Source organism: Pholcus phalangioides, unplaced genomic scaffold (genome assembly GCF_987345545.1).
Source record: "Pholcus phalangioides strain wild (caught in Gottingen) unplaced genomic scaffold, Ppha-v1.0 ptg000010l_1, whole genome shotgun sequence".
Classification (NCBI taxonomy): Eukaryota; Metazoa; Arthropoda; class Arachnida; order Araneae; family Pholcidae; genus Pholcus; species Pholcus phalangioides.
Window position 1 is genome coordinate 20,364,752 of NW_028301603.1, and position 25,601 is coordinate 20,390,352.

Sequence of the window (25,601 nt, forward strand, 5' to 3'; positions counted from 1 at the left end):
TCAGAATTAGTGAAAGATAAAATTTCAGGATTAGTGAAAGATAAAATTTCAGAATTAGTGAAAGATAAAATTTCAGAATTAATGAAAGAAATTTCAGATTGATGAAACTATGCAAAAGTTCAAGGGTACTGGCCTGACTGGTTTAAGACTATTTTCTATCACAAAAATTTTCTTGGGTGGCAATAAATCCTCAACACATGGCAAAAAATTGTTTCCCTTGCACGTTTTTTAGGATATGTAATATGTACTAGTTCACATTTGCATGTGTTCATGTGAATTAGGAGAGATAAAATAAGTTCAAAATTTCAATAAGGTATTGATGACATCAACCTTGTAGGGACATTTTGGGGACATTTACCCAAGACATTTTGGGGACATTTACCCAAGACATTTTGGGGTAATAGACAGTTTTTACATATAGGCCTAGATCGAGATAGTTTATAAGCCTATATAGTAAAATTTTCTACTGTGTTGATGATATATAATTATACTCACAGTTTTTCCAGTTTTGTACTCTGGTTATGTGACAAAGTTTTTTTGAGTGTGAAAATATTGTCTCAACAAATTTTGGCGAAATTTTTGGAATGTGAATCTTGCACTCAAAATATATGTGAATAGCAATCTAAATCATAGCCCACTGGTGAGGCGCAGACATGAAGAAAACATTGGAGGGGGCTGAAAGTTGTTGGTCGTCTTGTATTACGGGACTCAAGCACGTATGTAGGAGAGGGGAGGTGCATTACATTGTATATCCATTGATTATTGTTGGTGCTCAGCCTCCTCACAGAATTTATTCGGAGGCTCAAATGGCCTCAGCCCTTAGGATCCGATGCCTATGGCCCACTGTCTTTTATTACCATCACTGAATTATGTTTCCCATAATTAATGTGTGGTTTGAGTATGGGGGGGGGGGTGTCCCAAGTTTTACAGGCATAGAAGAGAATAGGGAGGATATAAGTCTGGAAACACACAGGTGATGGACATGGCAGGTGGAGTTTTTCAGGTTACGACTGAAGAAAAAGAGCTTTTGGAGACATTTACGAGAAATATAATTAATGTGAAGATTCCAGCGGAGATCTGCAGAAATTATAACGCCCAGGTATTTATAATGGGAAACCTCAGCGATAAAAGAATTGTTGATTAATTAAGGGAAATGTGGGTAACTTTCATAAAAACTGATTTTGAGGGGCAATTCCCAGTTTGAGCACCATTCAGAAATAATGTTAAGGTTGTGTTGAAGGGATTCTTGTTCAGATGTATTGGAAACTGTTTTGTAAGTGACACAATCGTCTGTGAAGAGTTTGATATGCAGTTAATGGAGTTAGGTAGATCATTTATATAAATTAAAAATAGTAATTGTGAGAGGACCGAACCTTGGGGCATGCCGGACTCAACATGAAGAAGTGGGGAGTTCTGACCCTTGAGTGAGATGAATTAGCTGTGGTCAATGAGGAAGGACTCCACCCATTTAAGCAGTTGAAACACATAGGTCAAGGTTTGAAAGTTTTAGTAGAAGTTTATTATGGGGCACCCTGTCAAATGCATTAGAAAAATCGAGGAAAATGACATTGGATTGAAGGTTTTTGTCAATGGTGTTTGTTAGATCATGTATGAAAAGTGTTAACTGGGTAGATACAGATAACGATCTAAATCCATGTTGGTTAGGGTAAGAAAAAGTTAACCGAGTCGAGGTGGGTACGGATTTCCTTGGCAAATATGTGTTAAAAAAGCTAGCAGCACGAGGAGGTGATTGCAGTTGGTCTGAAAGGAGGTGGGATAGTGAACCTGATTTATGGATATAATATGAAAATATCGAGTAATTAAAACTTCTTAAATGGAAAATGTTTCTGTAGTAAGAAAGAACATTTTGGATTAGGACCTTGCAAACTTGAAGCCAGAACATTATACACCAATGCCTCTGCCTTTTGTATGAAAATGAAATCTTATTGGCTGAATTTAAACAATATGAAATGCTCCTTGATTTATTTGTGCAGTCCATGCTTTGAGGACAGTGTCAATGTCAAATTGTATTCGACCTGGTATAATTTAAATTAATATCATTTATTAACTGTGAAAAATAAGGAATTACAGTATATGAAGATCAATATGGGAGCTGAGAGCAGTAACTAGGATTTTTGTGAGCCTGGGGCAGCAAACATGATTATGCTGCCTCTCCCGTTGTGATTGTGTCCTGTTCCAAACTTGATTTTATAATAGTGTTTTTATTCCCTTCTAGAATTTGCAGTCCCTAAAGTTTGCTGCCCAGGGCAGTTAAGTTCTGGCCTTGCCTGAGAGGAAGGGAAAAAAATTGCCTAAAACATATAACACTTTCTAGAAAACATGGAGAGAAATGAACATCCTATTCAAATATTATTAAAATTAGGTTAATCTCTTCCACTGAATATTAATCATTAATCAAATTTGCATGTGAAAAAATTCTTAGTCTTATGGAAATAGTGTGTCAATGATTAGAGCGACAAAATTGGTTTGATAAAGAAAAACTCAATGTTTATTTAAAAAATTGACCTGTATTGATTCTAGAAGTATTAAAGATACAGTGGAACCTCTCATTAATAGACACCAATGTGTTTCTGTCTGTTGATTGGGAGTGTCCATTAATATATAACGAAATATATTGAAGGCTTGTTCCCGCAGGCTTTAAACATGTCTGTTAACAGTTAACAGGAGAAGTTCATTAAAAGAGGTTACACTGTACTATTATTTTGTGTACAAACATTGGTTCACCAATTTGCTGACCAGGGTAAGTCATACCTCGGGTAGTTACTAACAGTTAGATTGGTTGGAATGTGGGTTATATTTTTGTCTATTAGGTGCATTCCTTTTAACTTAGTTTACCCATGGATTCAGATCTATATGGAATTTTATTGTTTGTAAAAAAAGCTGAATGTACAAAACATTTTTTCTATAAAAAGATTTTGTATACATGTGAAAAATTAAGTAGTCTAAGCATTTTCAAAGTTATTAATTTCCGATTTTGTTAAAAATTGATAAATAGTTAATTCCTGTATTGTGTGTGGGCAACAATATTCTTGGGAAGAAAAAAAAAAATTTAAGTATTAGGAAATTGAATTTTTTTTTCTTTTAATGTTTCTATAGTGATGAAGATACAGAAGATGAAGAAGATTTGGAAGAAGGTGAAATTTTGGACTCTGGTGGAGAAATGGATGGAGAACCACCACCTCCTCCGCCATCAACAGCATCTAAACCAATATCCTCAGACAAACATAGAGGTAAACTGCAATATTTTGTTTTGTAATTTTACATTGTTATCCTTCTTCCATGTTTTCAGTTTAACAATATTTCTTATATAAAGTGGAATTGATTAATTCATAGCTCAAGGGGACAGCAAAAAAGTTTGAATTATCCAATTCCTAAAAATAGGATAGCAAAATACATTCACAAAAAATCAAAAACACTCAATAATTATAAAAAATTGCCAGTTTTCTTGTTGTTACAACTACTTAGTGTCTGTATAAAAAAAAGTTAACAATCTTGGAACTATATTTCATTTGCAAACACATAACTCTAATTTGTTTTCTTCTTAATCTTAAACATTGTACAAAATCTGTAAGTTGATTTAAAGAATGAAAGATGCAATGACTTTTTTAGCTTTAATAGCCTTGTTTTATCTTATGCTCCTTTCACATGCTGCGGATTTGTCCGTGCAGTGGATCTGTCGCACTGAAAATCATCCACTCAGAGATAATTGCTTTCTACTTTATTACAGAGTAGCAGTTCAGTTACGGCTGAATGTCAGTAGCATGCAAAGCATGCAATTAGTCATGTAGGGCCAGTATGTTCTTGGAAATGGTACAGCAGTTGTGTTGCTGTGGCAGTGGACGGCGACTTCTCTGTACCGCGACTCGTCCATATCATGTGGAAGCTACCATTCAATTGCTCACGCCACTAATGCATGAGCAGAAATACGGGTGTGTGGGGGGCAATCCCCCCCCCCCAGCGTCAAAGGTGAAGTTGACTGATCTAATGTATATATGCATATATGAATTGACATCATCGTGCCCCCCCCCCCCCAGACTTCCACGTCTATCTCCGTCTATGCACTAATGGAATATCTCTGTACGTCCAATCCTCCATACGGACGAATCTGTAGCATGTGAAAAGAGTGTAACATGTCTGTAGCTTCTGCAAATTATGGAATATGGATTTAATATGAGACTTTATTCCCTACTTATTCACCAATGTCTGCATCCATAAGTCCTCCACAATTTTTTTTAGAGTTTAACAAGCATAAGAACCGTGTTTGGACATGGGGAAAAATGTTGCTAACATTTACATTACATTCATAAACGAACAATAATGCTAGTGAGACGTGTGGGAATCTCCAACACATTTTACCAGACAATAAACCAAGATTTCAGCAATCTAGATTTTAAAAATTGTCTGTGGAGAAGTTGATTACCACACGCACGCACACAAACTTTTGTATTCCACTGAGTAGTAGTGTTTGTAGGCTGTAGTAGTGTTTTGTAAGGTGTATCTGCCATTGTCTCGTTATAATGAAGTCAACAGAGATTCAGTAAAGCTCCACAAGCCCTCGGAAAGACAAAGCCAGTCTGTGGAACTGGTAATGAAATTATTGCTTCTTACGTCAAGCCACATAAAAAAGTTTAGATTTTGTATGATTTTTCTGATGTTTTAATATAGGCTACAGGTTAGTTAAGGTTAAATAAGGTTGAAAACAGGTTTAGAAACAAACAAACATCGTGGAATAAAGAAAAGGATAACTAAATGTTAGCCAGGCATTCTGAAAAAAACACATTTTGCTAGTGATGCATCTAAATAAAACTTCAAATTACCCAGAATAAGGAAAAAAAAATTGAATTAGACAGGTTATTTTTTAACATTAAATGGGATACAAAACTCAAGGGGAATTCTCAAAATTGGAATTATTCCAAAATTCAAATTAATCAAGATTGAATTAGCCTAGGTCCACTGTATATGTAAATGAGTTTCTCAGATTTAGATAGAGTTTGATACAAAAATGTAAAACTACAGAAACAACTCCCATATCCAGACCATAATTCTTTATTAGCTTCAAAGCCCCTTATTTTAGCTTTTTTTAGATCTACAGAGATGGCTACTCATAACTAAAATGGGTTCAGTCTTTTTTACCGTGAAATAAAAATGTTTATTGTAATTTTTCTTCTAATATGTTCGGAGCAGGGAAATTATACTTTTAAAAATGCAATGAAAATTTAAATACAACAGTTCTGTTTGATCTCTAGTAATTATATTTTGCACCCTAAATGTATGTGGCACACACTGGTTGAAGATCCCAGCCTTCAATAACTAAGCAGTTGTTTTAGACTTGCAATCAAAAGAAAAAAAAGTGGGCTATGCAGATGTTCATGAAAAAATGACATACGACATAAATTTATTTTCTTGAAGTATAATGACCAGATTTTGATGGAGTGAAACCCAGGACATCATACCAATATCTCGCAAATATCTCTATATTCTCCGAGAATATCTGGTTCTTCCATGTATTACAAATTTCAGCTAACCACTGCATGTAATATAGCTCCCCCCCCCCCCACAGTTTACCAACTCTGAGGCACAAACTTTTCTTTTAATCCGAGCGCAACTCCAGTCTATCGCTATGGGGTGAAGCACAACTGGTCTTCCCCTTCAAAAAGGATCTCTCCACAGACAGCATGTTGCAGTACAACATGATACTCACGAAACACAAAAATTCAGGTATTTGTCACTTTCACTTCCAATATGGAAGATAGAGATAGCATACCTCGGACACTGTAAACGTGTTAGAGATGCACATACTTACAAATACCCTACATATAATTTTAAACATATTTACACATGTATCAATATTGATCACCACATTCCCTTGTTATAGGTCTCAGCCAAATAATATTGAATAAATAAATATTTTGTGTAACGTCTATTTGTTCTTTTTTTGTTTACTTATTATATATGTTTTAAAAACATGACATTTATGCATACTTGCATTTTTAAATTATGCTAGTTCATCCATTGAAATACATGAAAATAATTAAATTTTTATTTCTTTTTGCTCTCTTCACATGAGCAGGGTCCACTCCTCCCTCAAAGATATCAAATGAGAAGTCGACGGGCTTATCACCTAATATCTCTGAGGAGAAAAGACAGAAAAGGCTGAGCAAATTTGAAGAAAATCGAAATAACAGACCAACAGTAAGTGTTTTTTTGTAAAAATGAGTGGGTCTTACCAGTTGGGGGTTGTCGATGGTAACTATAAAATGTTTATTTAGATTGAAATGATGAGACATTGTTAGATTTGAGCTAGCATGTTAGTCTCAATTTAAAAAAAAAAGACATCTTGATATTGCATTCTAATCCAAATAGACTTGTCATGTTTCTCACATTCAACCACATGGAAAATTACACCTATCTCTGCTTCTAAAAAAATGTGCACCGGTGTTTCTCAAAGTGCATAATATCACTGTCTGGAGATGCTGAAACAGAGCCTGGGGCAATGTAGAAGCTATAGATCAGAGCCAGGTCGATTGGAATATTGGTGTTGATGCCTAAAATCTTCCATGTTTGATCACTAAATTGGAGTACTACACAAAATTTTTGGAATTTTATGTCTGTATGTCTACTAACACAGAAAAGAGTCACCAAGTCCATCAGCCTGGTCCAACCCCTCGGGGTAAAAGGCTTATATCCCTCAAGGGACAGAGCCTGGGCCTCGACTGGTCTTACAGTAAAGGTAGAGTGACAAGATGCTTGTCTACCACCGTGAAGGTTGTTGTCACGGTCCCGGGTTTGACTTTGAGGGAGGATATAGATAAGATATTTTCCCTAACTAGCTTGAGGCGACCATCGATAGACAGCACCTTCATTTCCAACCCATCTCATTCATGACAGTAAATTGCAATATAGTGTTGTATACTGGCCATATACCAATATATATGGTCAGAGGTGGTGTTTTGGTGAAGTGGTCTGACAGTAAAAGTAGAGTCCTATTAATTTTAGTTGAAAAAAGGGTTATTTAGGTCAATTTAGCAGAAATGGTTTTCTCCTAAGAAATTTTTTGTGGTTCCTAATTTTTTTTTTGTAAAGCAATGGCATAGGATTTACTGACTCCTATATCTTGAATTGGCTTGTGTTTAGTAATCGCATCCTTTGATTGAATATAAACTTTTTTTTTGGATATTGATTGAATATATGTAATTGTTAGGGATAGGATTTTTATGACCTAAAAACCCACAGTATATTTCTCATTCCGCATAAATATGCATTCATGCCCTAACAAAACTAAAAACCATGATGTAAAAACCTAAATATATACTTTAATAAATAGACTAACCATATTTTCTTGAGGAAAATATGGGAAATTGCCAATCATTGTCAAAAATAATATCAAAGGTATGCAAATAAAACTGCCAATAGTTGTTAATATCACCAAAAAATTGCCAATTATTGCTGAAATCGTCAATTGCAGGAGATGGAGCTTGGGCAGAAAAAATTCCTTTTTATTGTTATACTGATCTGTGCAAAATTATGCTCCAAAATATAAAAATATGCCTTCAATTCTGAAGGTTATGAGAAAATGCCTTAAATTACTGAAAATCATGAAAAAAAGCTCTATCGCTTAAAAATAGCAAAATATGCAAAATGCATAAAAATATGCAAAGTCATAGAAATCCTAGCACTAGTGATTGTAGATGCATATTGGATACACTTCACTTTGATATAAATTTATTCTCCCAATAATATCTGAGATGATTGAAAATTAAATTTTCTAAGGAGTTAATATGAATTTGTCAATGTGTAATGGCTGTGTTAATTTTGTATAAAATCTCATTGCTTCATCAGGTTAAAAAGGCAAAGCATGCGGAAAATGGCATGACTGATGAAGAAGCCAGCAATTCCGATGCAGAGGGTTATTACCGTGCTAGAAATGCGAAGAAAAAGAGGGATCTGCCTGATGGCATCATTGATTATGCCAAGGAACTGGCTGAGTATCGAGGAGGCATGTCAGATTCTCCCGATACCAGGCCTGAAGGAAAAAGGTAATGATCATTCTTATTACTAGTTATAATCCTTTAAAACCACCAAATTGGATGACAGTCAAGGGGATATCTTTCAAAAGCTCACTTTTTTCCACCGTGCATTCTAAGTTTTTGAATATGATTGAATGAGAATCAGTGCCGTCTTAATGCATGGGCCCACCCTGCACAACCCAGGGACCTCAAGAGAAGAGGGGCCTCACAAAAATCAAAAATGGTTGGAATTTTCAAGAATTTGCGAGGTAGGGCCTCAGAAAAATCACTTGGCCCAGGGTCCCACGATGCCCTTGAGACGGCCGTGATGAGAATGCTCTTGAAAAATTGCATTCAAGGCTTAAGTAGTCTGAACATATATCTGAGTTGTGGTGTATTTCTCACGATGAGGACAAGTAATGTCAATCTATCAGGCTTACAACATTTAAAAATGCATGCACGATACAAGCAAAAAATAACCAGTCAGCACTGATGGTAGCACTGGACACACAATACTTAAGAAGCATTTCTTAGAAACAAACTTTACCTTAGGTTCACAAAACATAAGTTCATATTGTGACATGTACCTATTTGTTAGAAACCCCATAGAGGAATGTGGACAAAGTACGTTAGTGGTTTAGTAGTAGCAATAATAGTATAACTGTAATCTAATTCTCCTAGACCCCTAGAACCCAGTTGTTGGAATAAAATCCTGGGTCATACTCAGTGAAAGTGCGCTATGAGAATTCTTATGTTTATTTTTCCAAAATGTCGGGTATTTTAGTTTAAAATTTCCAAGTCGCACACACACACACACACACACAAACAAACAAACAAAAAATTTCTCTAGGAAAGATTCCCTGTATCATGCCCCCAAGCCAAGTAATTTTTCAGAGGTTCTACCTGGCAAATTTACATGCTTACTCTCGAAAATTTCCATTTTTATGAAGCCCAATTTCTTGTAAGCCCCCGGGCAATGTATTAAAATAGCACTGGCTTCTGTACTAGATTTATGCTATAAGAAATAAGGAGTTAGTATTTTTCTCTTATATCATATATATAGTCTGACCCGCTTATAACGAAGTCAAAAACACAACAAAAATATTTGTTTAATGCTAACTTCATTATATCCATACCTTACTGTTTTGATAAGCAATACTAAATTCACTGGAAATAGAAAAACTTCTTTTGTATGTAAAAATTCATAAATATATCAGTTTCAAGCAAGTCCAACTATACATTTTTTTTTTGGTTATTTAAAAATTCAAATTTCTTTCTTGCTTGATATCTCACTGATTCATAACTAATTCTTTCTTATTAGTGACAAGGCTTTCAAAAGGAAACTGAAAGATTCAATTTCTTCTCGGAAGCTGCAAAAGAAAAAAATTTTATCTGAAGAATTGTCTTGTAAGCGAATGCAGAAGCGAAAAGTACTAGCTGACAAGAAAGGCAAAATCAGAAAAGCAGCCGCACGAAAGATATGCAAATATTTTCAAGAAGGAAATTGCAATAAGGTATTTCAATCCATTGTAATTCAATTTTTCACTTCAGCAATCTTTCAGCACTCATAGATCCCATTAAATACAAATAGATAGAGATAGTGTCACCTTGTACAATTTTTTCTGCAAAATCAAATTTTCACCAAAATCTGTAACTGCCAATTCCAAATTTTCGTCAAATGACACTGATTTTAGTGATGTATTGCAAACAAAAGGCTAAATTTCTCCTGAACTGGAACACTGATATGGTTTATTACAAGCTCTTTCAAAAGCTGTTGGAATGGACAAGTTTTTGCTAAATTTAACTAATTGTAGCTACAAGGGTGTTTGCAGAATTGGTGATTAAACATTTTGACAAACAAAAATTTGATTTTTAACTTTGCCAATCTTTCAGTGCTTGTGGCTTGCCATTAAATACAGATATTCCAATGAAACTGGTGCCACTTTATAGCATTTTTTCTTCTCTTTTCAAATAAGTGCTTAGTTTGTGCTTGTAGGTCTTTCAGAAACTTTACAAATTGGATTTTTTCAGACTTCACACATTTTTTTTCCATAATCGATTATCCGCCATAACTGAAACAGTTTGAGATAGCACAGGGTTGGTAGAGTGTTTCACATCATCCCCTTTCGTTTGGCAGAAGGGATCACATTCACCCTGTATAGATGTGGTACGATAGATCGGATCTCCTCTGTAATCTTATAACATCTTTAATTTTAACATCACCCATTCTTATAATGTCAGTTAAATTCACATAATAAATTGAGGTTATTGATCCCCTGACTCAACAAATCCTTGACACCACAGCGGCTGAAAAATAGGCCGTAGAAGTAAAATATTTTGGAAAATTTTTCTGTTGGAGGAATATGTCTTTCTCATGAGAAATCTGACAATGTTTTCTAGATTTGTTAAGATCTGACGAAGTCACCCTGCTTAGGAAGTCATTTGCATTTTATCCCCGGGGGCAATGTTATATGAACGTCTGACTGTAACTAAAACTATTTGTATTCCATGGTCATCTTGAGTCGACAATCATTGCCCTCCCTTCTTTCCCAAAAACCCCATGCTTGTTTGTATCATATTTCTCCTAGCATTATTTATGGAGAAAAGATTCTAATGGCCATATTCACCAACAGAGTTTAACTGCAATCACAAGTTAAAGGATAAGACATCAACATGGATTGGTTAAAATCCCAAATTTAACCAATCCGTTTCAATCTATAATCCTTTAACCTAAGATTGCAGTTAAACCTCTGTCAGTAAACACGGCCGTAAGTGTATGTATTTTATGAAATTAAACTTGATTCAATTAAAAATTGATTCTTTCATGGAACAAATCTATGCTTTTATGGAAAAAATCTATATCTTTCATTAGAGGTGTTGTATTTTTTTTCCTTAGGGCACTGATTTTTGATATTCATATAACTTAGTATCCGATTTGCATCATTATTCACTCTGGTTTCGTAACATTTCCATATTTGTCCAGTAATTTGTCCTATAGTATTTTATTTACTAATAACAAAGTATATGTATCATGGAATTTCATGTAAAAAACACAGAAGATTAACATTTATATTCATTATATATTTTATCTAATTTTTTTTTAACTTTTGACAGGGATCTGATTGTCCTTTTATTCATCCATCACCAAAAAAGAAAGAACTATGTCGTTACTATATCGGTGGGTTTTGTTCTAAAAGAAGACATTGTCCATACATGCATGATATCCTTTTGATAGTAGGAATTGTTGCTATATTAGTTGTGCCATTGAGATAAATGTGCATTATACAATTTATTTTCCCATCAAAAACTTTTTCTCTAGATATGAATCGATAAGCACAAGTCATGCAATTTTAATTTGTCAGCTAGGACCTCTGCTGTCACCTATTGAATAGAAACAAAACTATGTTATAATTCCTGAAATAAAATGTGTTTTTTTTGTTTTGGTTTTAAACCAATGTACACAATGAAAATGAACAACATGTATGAATTTATAATTTTTTTGTTTTTATGCTGCATAATGTTTTTAAAATTTTCTATGCTAAAATACTGGTTGCTATATTTTCAATGTTCATAAGGAATAATCTAGCCTTTAACATCAAAACATATTAACCAATATTTTGACATAAACATTACACCGACATGTAGCATAAAAGCAAATAATATATGTTTTCATAATACATTCTCTTTTTTTTTCCATGCTGCATACCAGTTTGAAATCAACTGACTTTACTTAGAAAATTATAACAGATAGCTTACTTTCTATTTGATAGGTAACAACAGTGGTCACATATTTTTGAGACATTTTTTCTGATATTTTTTTATATAGAAGAAAATGTGAATAAATATATTTAATATAATAAATATATATATAATTTTAGAATCATTCGTAAAATTTTTATCCTTTTCGGACACTTACTATATAATAGGGCCATGATTTTTAAAAATATATATATTTATACAAACTAAGAATTTTTTTTCTACCGTGAATACTACCAGGGTATACTATTTTTATGAAAGTGAGGTTTTCCATTTTCTAAAAAAGCCCAGTTGCAGTATATAACTTCATTTTGAGTGCAGTTGCAGTTTATGAGGGTCCTTGACTGCACCGGGCTGCTGACTATTAGGATTGTTAAAATATAACAAAACATGTGGAGAATACACATTTGTGTCATGGCTGCCAAAGACAGCATTTCTGTGGAATTTCATTTCACGCATGTGTGTAGGAACACATGCATCATAGTCAATTGGGGGGGGGGGGAGAAGAGTTCAAATTTGCTATATTTTTGTATGACCGGGTTGATATGTTGTAAAAAAAATAGGTGCTCAGTCTGAAGTTTTACATGCCTCTGGCCAATAGATTTGTCCAGCCCTGATATGTGTATGCATTTTTTTTTACAAGAATTTAAGGAATGATTTTGAAACTTTCTGAATATATATAGTAAACTGTAATAATTCTGACTGCATATTTTACTATGAGATTTAAAAAAAAATTGAAATAGAGGGGATATATTTTACATGCACTTTTCAATGTTTTGTTGCATATATTTTGGTTTGTTCTTTAACGATAAGCACAGGAGTTCCCTTGCAAATTCTTTCACACTGGTGCTAAATGCTATGCTGGAGAAAATTGTAGATATTCGCATGATCCACTAACAGAAGAAACCGAACGTCTCTTAAAAGATGTAAGTAACTTTTCGCTTCTTATACAGTTCATCTGACACAACTTAAAATAAAAATTATATGATGTTTATGTTATAGAGTGAAATAATATCTAGGTGTAAGCACATGGATGAGGGATAAGACATTCAGGGGTACACAAAAAGTAATTGGCTATGGCAGAAAAAGGAGTAAAATAATAAACAATCAGCACATTGGGTTATTGCATAATATACAAAGGGGTTATACACGCTTTCTATCAATTTTAGGGGTCTAAAAATGCCTCCTCTGCATTTCTTGTGATACGCAAGCCTTCTACTCATTTCTAGGGTTAGGCAAGCCTTCTATGAATTTTCAAAGGACACATGAAATGTTGGTAACCACTGCCAAAGCATTTTGCTTGGTGCATCAAAGGTCATAGAGCTGCACAACCTTTGATCCACAGGTCATTTGTCATTGAAGGGGGGTTTCATCCAGCCTTCCATTTCCAAAAGGGAAGAGTATGCAATTGAGTTCAACTGAGGCATGTGAAATATATTATGAAAAGCTCTGAGCCCTTCAGAATTTTATTTGAAACCAAAATTTCTCAAATAATTTTGATATTACTCAACCAGGGGTGAACACTGGAACCACTTTTGCAAGGGGGGTGGGGATCACGAGTAAATTGGAGGGACCCTTCCTGCATGCACTGTTACACCCAACTTATGGTATTTCATTAGTCAGCAAAAATGATCCTCATAAATGTTTTGCATACCAGTTCTCACTTGTTAACAATTTCCAAAGCAGCAGATATAGCGTTGTTGCAGTGTTCACTGTGTTTACTAACAGGATTTTTTTTTTCACTACAGTAAAACCAACATTCCCAGCTTATTTTATTTATGTTCTGTTTGTCATGTTACTGGTGTCATTGCTGACCAGTGCTGCCTGTTTTGCATTATTGGAGTTATTACATAAGTAGTTTATATTATTTTGAATGTGAAGTGAAACCACCACATTTCACATGTATCTGTGCTTCTTTCCTTCTCATGCTGATTATTTCATAAAATACATATTTCAGACATTTTAATTTTTGGAACTGTCCGGCATATTTACCCAGTTCAATAATGTTGCCTCATCTCATAATTTATGGTTCATCAAGTGTTCCAGAATTCAGTTTCTCTGAATTGCATTTCCAATCATGTGTACAAATTTATATTGTATTGTTATTTCATATTGTATCAATTTTTTCCCCAATAGTGTCTAAAAGGTGGCAACAACAACAACAACAATAATAATAACAATAACAACAACAACAACCACAGCAACAACAATAACAATAACAACAACAATTCCAGCAATGTACGTGATAGGAGTGAAGAGAGAAGGGACCAAAGGGAACAGCAGCAAGACCATTGCAAAAAGCGGCGCAGCAAGAGTCCAGACCCTCTTCCGAAAAGGAAGTGTTTGCTGGGCTCACCACCTCGTTACATCAGAGAAGCGGAAGAAACAAAGCATTGGCAGGAGCAGATGGAAAGACTTTGTCATGAGAAAGGAACTGACGCCTTTCAGATCCATTTGATGGGTCCGGAAGAAAACTCTGATTTCCATGAAAAGTATGTGCTTCCTTGAATCCATTTCCTTTGATACATTTATAATAATCAAAATCAAAGGGTTCGTGCTGCAAAAAAAAAAAAGTTTCAATTTTTTCTAAACAAAAACATTTTTTTTCAGTTTTCAATATTTGCAAACTATTTTTTTAGTGAATTATTCTATCGACAAACTTGGAAAGTGATGTTTGAATGTAATTCTTGCTCCAGTCAAAAGAGATTCTTTTCCATGATAACGTGTCAAATGTAAATCTGCCAAAAAAATAGAGTTACTGTATATACTTGTGTATAAGCTGAGTTTTTTTGGTTGAAATGTTTTTCCTTAATTTGGGGGGGGGGTCAACTTATACACGGGTCTGAGGAGAAAATATCAACCCCCACTTCATCAAATCATATAGCTATGTGGCCTCCACACGAAACTCCCTTGAAGATCTGCAACATCATTGGACTATTGGACTACTTTAGATGGTGTTACTAATAATTAGATTGGTTTTTGGGTTTTTGCAGCTATATTCAAACCCACAGAACCAATGATGTTAAAGCAAAAGAAAATCAAAAATGCTATTGGCTTTGATATCCAGTGGACTTGTGTAGATTTTATAGCCTTTATGTGAGAGCATCAGCAAGCCTTTTAAAGATTACTGGCAACATTCGTGCAAATATTATCAGTAATCTCATTGGTTGCACATATGCACGAAAGTGACATGCTTTCATGCTACTTAGTAGCATGTGTATCATGGGCCTTAGCAAGTTTGAATGATTTCTCATATATTTTCATGCAACAACATTTACAAAGTTTTTCCCCTTTTAAGATGTTATGATTTTTGGGCATTGGTTTATACACTGGTTTTCAATTTATTGTGGTTTTGGTGGTCCTGAAGTGTGTGGTGGGAAGTTGGCTTATTCATGAGTATATACTGTATTTCTTTTCTTTACAATGAACTCTTCCAAATCTCGTGAGGCAGCATTTGGTTTCTTTTTTTCGCAAGTACCTTACAACAGTTTGTGTGGTTTAAGGGCTATTGCTAACACATGATTAATTTATTCAGGTTGCATCAATCATTGATTGCATTGTCTGTTATGGCTTTTATGTCCTTTTCTGCAATAGCTGTGTGAAATATCTGAGATTCTTTGCTATAAAAATTGTAGATCAGTTCTTCCAAACTTATATGTTTTACACCCCCCCCCCTCCCCAATCCCCGGGCCTCTTATGAGTAAAATATCCTTCCTAAACCAACATCTAAGACCCTATATATTGTAAATTGGACAAAGTTTATTGGAATGAGGGATGATGATAGAGAGTATTTGGGTACTGCTATATCTTTTGCAAGGTAGGGAACAGAGCTTTTTCATAACACGAAAAAAAATTCATTTTTTTCATGATTTTGGTTAATATTACCAATTTCAATTATTTTCTGTGAAAACTATTTTTTTTTTGTACGTTTTGAAGCTAAGATTAAACCAGACCTATTTTTTTCCTATTATCGTTAGCAACTGAAAGACTGTAGGATGCTAGAAGTTATGTCCCATTCCCTCCTTTTTTTGTTAAGAAACGTTTCTGTACACAGTTCACAATAATGTCTTGGGCCGTGATAGCAGCTATTACATTGCAAATGCACCTTGTAAATATTCCTCTGCGGAACTTCGAATGAATTGGTACATGGCAGAATGTGCCGTGTATGTGTTCTGTACCTAACATAATGTTTGTTTCTGGGAACACTTGTTATGTGTTTAAAAGTGAATATTAAACATTTCTATTCCTTATGTCTGAATCGAAAAAAAAGGGAGGTGGTAAGGATTTTAGCTTACAGAAGAAAAACAAAAATCTTTTTAACTCATAAATGATATGAGATATGATAAAAGAGAAAACAAAAATGGGTAGAGGTGGAATGAAGTGACATGATTAAACATTTTGCAACTAGCTTTGCATTAAAAAAAAATTTCCTTCTGGGTTTCTTTTGGATATAGTTATCAATAGATTAATATTGTTGTAAGAAACTTATAGTTCCCATGTGATCTCCCTGGCATAATGCACTGGATCTATAGGGTGATTCAAAACTCTTGGTTGAAACTTGGTTGAAGACGTGTGATTGGCAAAACAAGTGTTGTTCATCATGAGATCTGAAGCATCAAGGTTACTTGATCAAACACTAATTTTGTCTGCAAGGCTACAAGGTCTTAGAGGTTTTGTTTGTATGGTTTTGGTCACGTACCTAGGAGGTCGGTCCCACTTTAAGAAATGGAGAAAGTAGAGATCGCGTGTGGAGGGGATGCCATGTAATAGGCCCACTACATCCAATCAATTGCAGCAGAAATGTAGTAATCAAGTAATTCCTCATTCCATGGTGAAAATGGGGCCACTTCATCATGCTGGGAACTCGTGCTCTCTGGAATAGCAGCAAATCCATCGAAAAAAAATATGATGCTTGGTTCTGGTGAAGTACTGTTATGCATGCTAGGAAAACACCCTTTACAACTGTTTCTAGCCTGTTCTGTCACCGCTCTATGACAAAAAAAAAAAGAAATTTGAAAAATTTGCTGTTTATTTTGAAAAATACTAATGTCGAAGTGATATAGCATTGACTTAAGTAGAGATGGATGATCAGATGTGGAGTTCATTTTGTTTTTGATTTAATCTCATTTAATGTAAAAATGCAGTAATCAAATTTTCCATTTCCCAACTGCTGTTTTTATTTTTGTAAAATTATTTTTAGATGGTATGCTATATGGTTGTTTCATGTAATCTGTTTTTTTTTTGCCGTCTAGCTTTCAAGATTATTCTGATGATATGATGAGTCCTCCAAGACCCATGATGTCTGATGAAATGGAATCGATTGTCACCCCTCCTCGTCTGCCGTTCTTGGGACCAAACCCCCAGACCATGATGAACAGTCCTCCTCACTGCTCCCCGCAGAACTTCCCAGCAACCAGCTCCAATAATCAGATGCAGCAAAACTTTGTGCCGTCTGGTTTGCCTCCTCCTCGTCATATGCATCCTCCTGGTTTCCCTCCACCACATATGAGGCCGAATTTTCGCCCTATGGGTCAACCTCAGATGCCTCCAAGGTTCCCGGCGGCAGGTCCGCCTCCACCACAGATGCAGCAGCAGCAGAATTTCAACAACCGTCCGGGGCAACAAAACCAAGGCCCCCATCAGGTGCCTCAGGATTTCCCGCCAATGGGCCCCGCCCCTCACGTGCAGCAGGCTTTTGCGCCGAGATTGCCTTCCTTTAAGTTGCCGCCCCCTTTTTCTAACATCAAACCGAATCATATCCAAGAAGATGCTTGTTCACTTGCTCAGGAGCTACACGACCAGGACATGAGACACGCGAGACACCAACAAGAAGTCAGGCATTTGGATCAAGACCAAGACATGAGATCTCTCCAGCAAGACCAAGACTTAAGACAGGCGAAGCCAGTTCAAAACGTGAGTCTCGATAACCAGGATCAAGACATGAGGCTGAATCTCGATTGGCAAAACATCAGAGCTTTGGTCGATATGATGTCGGCGAAGCATGGAGAACCAGTTTCTCAAGGTGAAAATTACTTTGCTAATTTTTGAAAGTTTTATAGTAGTATCAAACGTAAAATCAATTCCTATACCGTTCAAGTTTGGAAACTTGAATGTATTGTAAGTTAATTTAATTTTTTTTTGTTTATCAATTTATTACTACAATAATTAACATTAGGTCTATCCTCGTTTTTTTTATAGTCCCTCAAAATGACCAAACTGTCAAGAAAATGCCACAGGAAGCTAACATCAAAAGTGAACTTGGTGAAACTGAAACCATTTGTGAAGTTTCGTCTCCCTGCAGAAGCCTTGAGGATTCAGCCAGTTCCTTTGAACAAAGTCTTGCAAAATCTGAGCAAAGACCAGAAGACGAGGAGGAAGAAGAAGACAGTACGTCTTTCAGTTCATCTTCGTTATCTGTATCGTCTCCGGCACACATGACAGAGATGCTGGCGATGGAGTCAATCTGCATACCAAGTCACTTGCCCCGGAAACAGCGAGAGTTGCTTATGCGGATCAAAAAGCACCAGAAATTAAAGTCCACCGATCCTGAAGATGAAATGTGTGCTGAAAACGACAGGGCGGAGAATCTGGACGCAGACTCAAGTTTTTCTGCTGATTGTGATTCTGAATTGACGATAAAGCTTGACAATGAAATGGAAACGGAGAAGACAAAAGTTTATAGCAGTAGCGATGATGATGACGATGATACAGATGAGCCTCTCACTGAAGTCCTGAAGAAACTGCAAGAAATGGTAGGTCCTGTTGAAATTGTATTCGTTAAAAATCATGCATTTGTCATAAGCCATGTCCACTTTTCAGATCGTTTCTTTCATCATCCTACTGATTTATTTTCTAAAGTATGATGTAGACATAAACATTTGTGTTTTACAAGTGCTTAAAACGTAAAAATCTTTACAACAAATTATTCAGATTGACAATTACAATATTCTTCAACATTAGCTGGTATGCCGGGAAACATTGAGGGAGACTAGCATGCTGGAAATACACCAGTATTTCGCTTCGCATGCCAAGCAACTTGAATTAAAGATTCTGGATAATTCTTAAGTATCTGTATTAAAATCCATTGAATTGGCTTAATGCATACAGTGATCCTAATTAAACCTTGCTTTTCCCAGCATGCCAGGAACACACCAGATCCCCCCCCCCCCCCCAAATATTCAAAAATCTGTTGTCTCTCGAGTTTGGCAGCATGCTGGCTAATGTGGGGGAATACGGTATAGAGACTATCCAAGGATTTTCAAAATTTCGTATAGATAATGAAAGCTTGCTATTAATATCTGCATTTTCATGTGCGAGCTGAAACATTCACAAACTTATGTACAGTTCAAACCGAAATTTGAAATTGTTTGTGTCAATTCTAAGTCACTTTTTTTTATTTTTCCGGGAACATTAAGGGATTTTTGATAGTAAGGTTTTGTCCTCGTGGTAAGTTCCTGTAATTGCCTAAGCTTGCAAACTTATACTGCTGTTCCAAGGGTGCTCAACCAAATGGTCAGTTTCAGCCACTTCATTAGTTTGGAAACATGTCACGAGCCACTTGGGTCACCTGAAAATGTTCTGCTAGTCATTCAGGTGATCTGAAAGCATGCCAATTTTTTTCTGCTGCTCCATCACTATTTCTGAATACCTATGACTAGCCTTGGCCTATTAGAAGACGAGTCCTCATAATCATTCCCTTTGACTACATTTTTGATTCAGCTTGAAGATTTAAGCAATCTGGAAATGTGGCAAGAGCCATTCAAGTGATCTATAAAAATGCAGCAGGTTGCTTAAGTGAACTGTAAATGCATCAAAAGCCGCTTGAGTGATTTGTGAGTTTGTAAGTTTTTACAAACAACTCAAGTTAACCCGAAGCCTCAAGTGATCTGGAAAAACATATCGACCAGTAATCTGTAAATGTACCACGTGCCACTTATGTGAACTGGAGGTGTGCCTCAAGTCGCTCAAATGTATGTAAGTGGTCTGAACATGCACTGTTGGCGGCTTAAATAATCTGCGAATGTGCAGCGAGCCACTGAAATAGTTTGTAAATTTACAGCAGGCCACTCAAGTGATTTGATAACACTGCTAAACACTGATTTTGTTCTGAAAGATATTAGGGATTTTGGGGACACTGATTTTGAATCTGGTGCTGATTTTTTTTCAGATCGGCTGCAGTTTTTAAGATGAAGTGGAAATTTAATTTTCACTTCATCTTAAAAAGTACAGCCGATCTGAAAAAACCAGCACCAGATTCAAATCAATGGTAATACATAAGCAGCATACAAATTATATTGAAACTGTGTATTATAAATACATACAGTAAATCATTGGTAAAGATATTTCAGTGATTTTAGGGTGCTGATTTTGAATCTGACATTGATTTTGCTGAATTGGTCTAGTTCTTGAGATAAGAGCCTTTGCATACTCTAAACAATGTGATTTGTACAGGGGTTGGACAAAATAATATGAACACTTGTGAAAAAAAACATTTGAGGGAACCTGTTGTTATATTCCCGCCCTCTAGTGTGAAATAGTGCCACCTAGCAGGCGAGAATGTGCATCAGCGTCTAGTCATAGCAGTGATAGCATTCTGATGCGAAATAGTATATTGGGGAATTAAAACTTTCGGCCACTGTTTTGCTTGGCAGATGATGTCTTTCCTTGTTTGGTATAGGCTGTAATTACCGTCGACACTGTGCTACACCTGACACCAACAAGGGTGACCGTTTTCGTTACTATGGGCCTTGGCAAGACCGGCTCCAACAATCATGTTTCTTTCGAAATCTGTGAGGTCAGCCATAACTAAGTTTTAAGGCTCCAATATCCTATTTTGCATCGAAGCTCTATCACTGCTACGACTAGACACTGATGTGTGCACATTCTCACCTGCTAGGTGGCACTCGTCCAAACTAGAGGGCGGGAGTATATGACAGGTTCCCTTGAGTATTGTTTTTTTTCACAGGTGTTCATATTATTTTGTCCAACCCCTGTATGCTGGTTATGTATTGCCATTGAAATTTAATTTTCACTTTATCTCAAATACTAGAGCCCATCTGACAAAACCAATGCCAGATTCAGAAACTGCAGTCACGATATACCATAAAACCACTAAAATTTCCTAAAGGACATGATTTTTTTCTTTTGTTGAGCATTGTAATCTTTGATGGACCTTTTGAGTGGTTTAGCTATTTGTCACGGGCCACATCAGATGACTCTTGAAGGCATGAATGTAACCTCAAGCGTGGGTTAGGCATGAATGTGCTGCTCACTTGTTGGTTCAGCTCTTATGGTTCCCGGAAGATTTGCTCTGAAAATGATTTCCTTGAATGAGTTGTAAATGGTTATGCAAAAGGTGGGGCTTGCTAATGTATATGCAGCTTGGTACAACAGCCGAAATGCTCATGTGTTTTTTTGGAAAAATCTGCATCTTTGAAAATTCTTCAGTTTTTCTCCTGATATTATGTCTCCATGTGTTTTAGATTCAAATTTTCTTCAAATAATGATTGGAAGAATTTATATTTTGGAGGTGATTAATTAAGCTTGGGCTCTCATGAAGCTGATCTCATTGGCATAAATGGTTAGGAGAAGTTCTGCCTCTAAGTCAGCTGATGTGGCCTGTGAATATAAGTGGATACAGGCTCCTCAAACAGAAAGGGTGAGAATCACTGAGGGTGTGTATAGTGAACACAGAGGCGAATGTCTACATCTGGCCTCCTGCAATAATACAAATTTTTTACTGAAGCATGGAATTACTTCATCGCTTTCTCTCGTATGAGCCCGTGATGATCAGTTTTTTAATAGTGGTAGCAAATTGTTGCAGAGATGTCATGCAACAAAGCAAAGTATCATAGCCACCCGTTTCTCAGAGCAAATACAATGAATTCTGCTGCCACTGTGGTTGTCGAGTGATCGTCATAGTGATGAACTTGCATTGCGAGGACCCCGGTTCGAACCCCACGGTTGCCACAGTGGTGGTCGGCTGAAGTTGATTTTCTGTGGTTTCCAACTTTGTGGCAGGAATGTGAGCTGATCTCCCAGCTAAAAAGTCTCGCCACAGAGAGCAAGTCCTACAATGGTACAAATATTTAATCATCACAAATATAGATAACAGCACTGCAAAATCAAACACAACACTACATACACACCAGGGGGTTTAAGCTACGGTCACATTTTTCACAAAATGCAAAAGTAATTGTAAAATGCGAAAAAAGTAGTAGCCACTTTCGCAAAAATGCGTACAGGAGGTACGCAACGAGTAGACATCCAACTATCAATCATTACATTAGCATTGTAACATTTTGCTAAAGCTATTCCCCCCCCCCCCCCATTTTTGCTTTTTTGCAAAAGGAATTTTTTATCCAGCTTAAACCCCGATACACACTTAGACTATTAGGTGCACACTGCACACACTCACACTTCTAGCACAACTGGTTCTGTAGTAAATTGCCCATGGCAATGGACCAGAGGTGTGCTCGGTTTGAAAAAAAGAAAAAAGTGGATCTCACTTACAAGGACATTTTCCCCTGCTTAGTGCACCATGTTTTTGTGGTCTCAACCGTTAGTAATATTCATCTTGAATTTTCCTGCTAACAATGGTTTTCACAATGGCTGCTTGAAAAATGTTGTAAGCTAGACCGACCCACACTTTGTACTCATTAACAACAAGAACAGAGGTTACTTTTCACAGTCGAATCAGCATGCTCGTTCTCCACTATGAAGGTTACCATCAAAGTCCATGGGTTCAAATCTGACCAAAGAACATCTGAATCAAGTTCTTTACTTACAGAGTCTGGGGGCGACCACCAATAGATGGGGCCTTCATTTCCCACCATGGTTGGAAATTGCCTAATGGCGATATTTGACCCAAGTTCGTGTGTAGTAAAATGGTAGTCAAATCAACAAGGTGACTGATGTCCTTGATAACGATACATCTCATTTAGCATGTCTGTCCTGTTTTTTGGGCCTGATGGTGATCTTGATTTGAGTATAGTAATGACAGAGGTAATTTAAATGACAGTTGAGCGATAATTGGTGATGACTAGCACGAAAAAGTCCATTTTTTATTTGTTGGTATACAGTTTCTGTACAAAATTCAGACTTGTACAAAAATTTGCATAATTCTCATTCTCTAAAGTTGGCAGTTATGTACAGTAGACCCTCCCCTTGATGGAAGCCCCAAAAGTTTATATTCACCATATTTCTAACTCAAAACTTACACAGTCCTTCAAGTCAGGGCTTTAATCACATTTATATACTACTTTACCACACACTAACTCCGGTCATATATCACCGTACGAAAATTTTCTAGTTGGGTGGGAAAAGAAGGTTCTATCCATCCATGGTCGCCCTAGGCCTGGTAGGTAAAGAACTTGCTTCTGATGTTCTATGCCCAGATTCGAACCCATGGATCTTGATGGTAACCTTCATAGTGGAAGACGAGCCTCTTTACCACTGCACCCCTCGGGCACATTTATATACTACTACTTCACCAAACACCAACTCTGGCCATATCGCTATATTGCAATTTACTGCCATTAGTGAGATGGGCTGGAAGCGAAGGCGCTGTCTATCGGTGGTCGCCTCGAGTTCGTTAGGGAAAATATCTTATCGATATCCTCACATTTATATATTGTCTTCTGTGCCTGAGAAATGAAAAAATTGTTACATCTATTTCAATCAATCACGAGCCTATTTTTTCGGATGTAATTTTTCTATGAATATCTGAATAATAAAATATAAAACGTGCATTTCTCCTTCATAAATAATTTTTTGTTTTGTGTTATTTTTCCCCTTCAGCCACCGACCAAAGTAAAGCAGCAAGCTCCAGCATCTCCTTTGCCAAACCTCAATGTCTCACAGATAATGTCAAACATAATGCAAAAGGCCAAAATAAATTCGTCTGGCAACAATGATCAGAACAGTGAGTTTTGGAAGAGCATCATCTTTGGGGGCGTTCAGCCGACTGGTGGCTCATTGGAGAAATCTGATACTGTTGTGGTGGGTGACACTTTGCCGTCCGTGGCAAAGGCACCCGAAAAAGCAGCCATAAGAGATCCCAGGCTGAAAAACAGAGACAGGCCAGTGCCACTGAAGCCTACTGTCAGTATGGGCGGCAATAGTGTTCCTCCCATCCTCCCGCTCGAGACACGGATAGCAAATCACAGGGATATTCATCCTGTGATACCTAACCGGACTTCTGCCGTTGTTGTCGATGGGTTATCCGCGAGCGTACCGTACAAGCTACATAATGTGACTACCAAACCTCTCAATTATGCTCCTTACATTCAAGCGAGTCATTCGGATCCTAAATTACTCAATGATCCAAGGCTGAAGAAACACATGCTGCATTCTAATGCCGACGTAGAACACCATGCCAAAGACAAGACATTCGAAGATTCTAGTATTTTGGTTTCCAACCCTGTTGTGCTTCCAGAACTGCCACTCTTCAGCCAGCTGAAACTGCAGAAAAAAGAAGGATTTAGTGTTCCCCTTCACGAAAACAGCATTCCGGCATCGATATTGACACCGCCTCCTGTTTTGGACAGGCCAACGTTGCCAGATATCAAGCTGCCACCATTGCAGCCTCAAGCTGCACCTAAAGTTTTGGACCCCAGGACTCGTAGGATGGATCCAAGGAGCGCTGCGAGCACGACACCACCACATTCCTCTTCAGTCACAGATGCGGTCTTGCCGAATTACCAATCGGGGCTATCAAGAACTAATTCTTCACCTGCAAGTCACCTACCCCGTGCAATATCTGATCCCAGGATGGCAAAATTGCATCACCCAGTGGACCCAAGAAGAACAAGGTTCGCTCCTGAACTTGCAAACAAAGTTCAGCATCAACGGAAACCTCTGCAACTGGCTAATCCGACACCGAAAAGTGGTATGAACAAAACCTTGGAGGAAGAAACAAAAGAGGATGGTGAATCCACGAGTACGCCGCCTAAGTCCGAGCCGGAGAAGAAGCCAAAGACCAACAAGGAGTCGTCATCCCGAAAGGACATATTGAGGAACAGAAAGAGCAGCATGGAATATGCATCTCCACTGAACTCTTGTGATGACGAAGCAGCAAAGGGCAGTTCCAAATACAATTCCTACAACCAGAGGCCCAAGAAGCAGCTGCCACCTCTACTCGCAGAGGGCAATGCCCCGAAAGACGTCCTGCCATCCATCAGCGTCATCAGTGCACTGACGCTTGACCTGGCAGTCGACAATAGTTTGTGCAGTGTCACTGAACCCGAGTGTGTGAATGATGAGGCATCAAATGCTTCGCTCAAAGACATGTTCAAGACCATTGATCCGACAGCTTCACCATTCTGCTGAGTGGCTGGACGCTCATGTTCTTCTAATGGACGAAAATTAACTGTGTGTGTGTGTGTATAAAAATTCCAAACGCATATGAGATATATATAGTATAGATATCCTGTAAATTATTATCACATTGTATCTATTCGGAATCAAGCAACTCGTGCATTTTGCGGAATGTGTTGCATCTCGCTGCTGATGCTTTTCTTTTTTGTACATAAGAGTATTTTTTTATACGATGAATGATCAGAAATGTGTTTATTGTTATTATAAATGTTATCAATCACTACATGCATTGTTTGCTGAATTATTTTTATAAAGGTATGATGTTATGCAGCAAGGGTGCTCAACCTTTAGGAGAGTGTGGACCACTTTATTGGCACATTCACGAAATGTGCCACGGGCCACTTGAGTGATCTGGATCTTTGTCATGGGTCACCTGAGTGTTCTGTAAATGTGCCGGGGCTCACTTAACCCTTTGAAGGGCACTGTATGAAAAAAAAATTG

General features: G+C 36.9%; 1 protein-coding gene across 3 annotated transcripts in view; it reads left to right on the forward strand.

The window, feature by feature from the left end:
* LOC149081085 (uncharacterized) overlaps window positions 1-25,383 on the forward strand; it is a 38,245-nt gene extending 12,862 nt beyond the window's left edge. For all 3 annotated transcript variants that reach the window (XM_089237864.1, XM_089237866.1, XM_089237865.1), the window contains exons 2-11: window positions 3,118-3,251; window positions 6,092-6,213; window positions 7,861-8,057; window positions 9,349-9,541; window positions 11,142-11,247; window positions 12,600-12,709; window positions 13,920-14,275; window positions 17,036-17,805; window positions 17,982-18,535; window positions 23,583-25,383. In XM_089237864.1, coding sequence (XP_089093990.1) covers window positions 3,118-3,251; window positions 6,092-6,213; window positions 7,861-8,057; window positions 9,349-9,541; window positions 11,142-11,247; window positions 12,600-12,709; window positions 13,920-14,275; window positions 17,036-17,805; window positions 17,982-18,535; window positions 23,583-25,112 — 4,072 coding nt within the window. In that variant the 3' untranslated portion in view covers window positions 25,113-25,383. The remainder of the gene's footprint in view (window positions 1-3,117; window positions 3,252-6,091; window positions 6,214-7,860; window positions 8,058-9,348; window positions 9,542-11,141; window positions 11,248-12,599; window positions 12,710-13,919; window positions 14,276-17,035; window positions 17,806-17,981; window positions 18,536-23,582) is intronic.
* The last annotated feature ends 218 nt before the right edge of the window (window positions 25,384-25,601 follow it).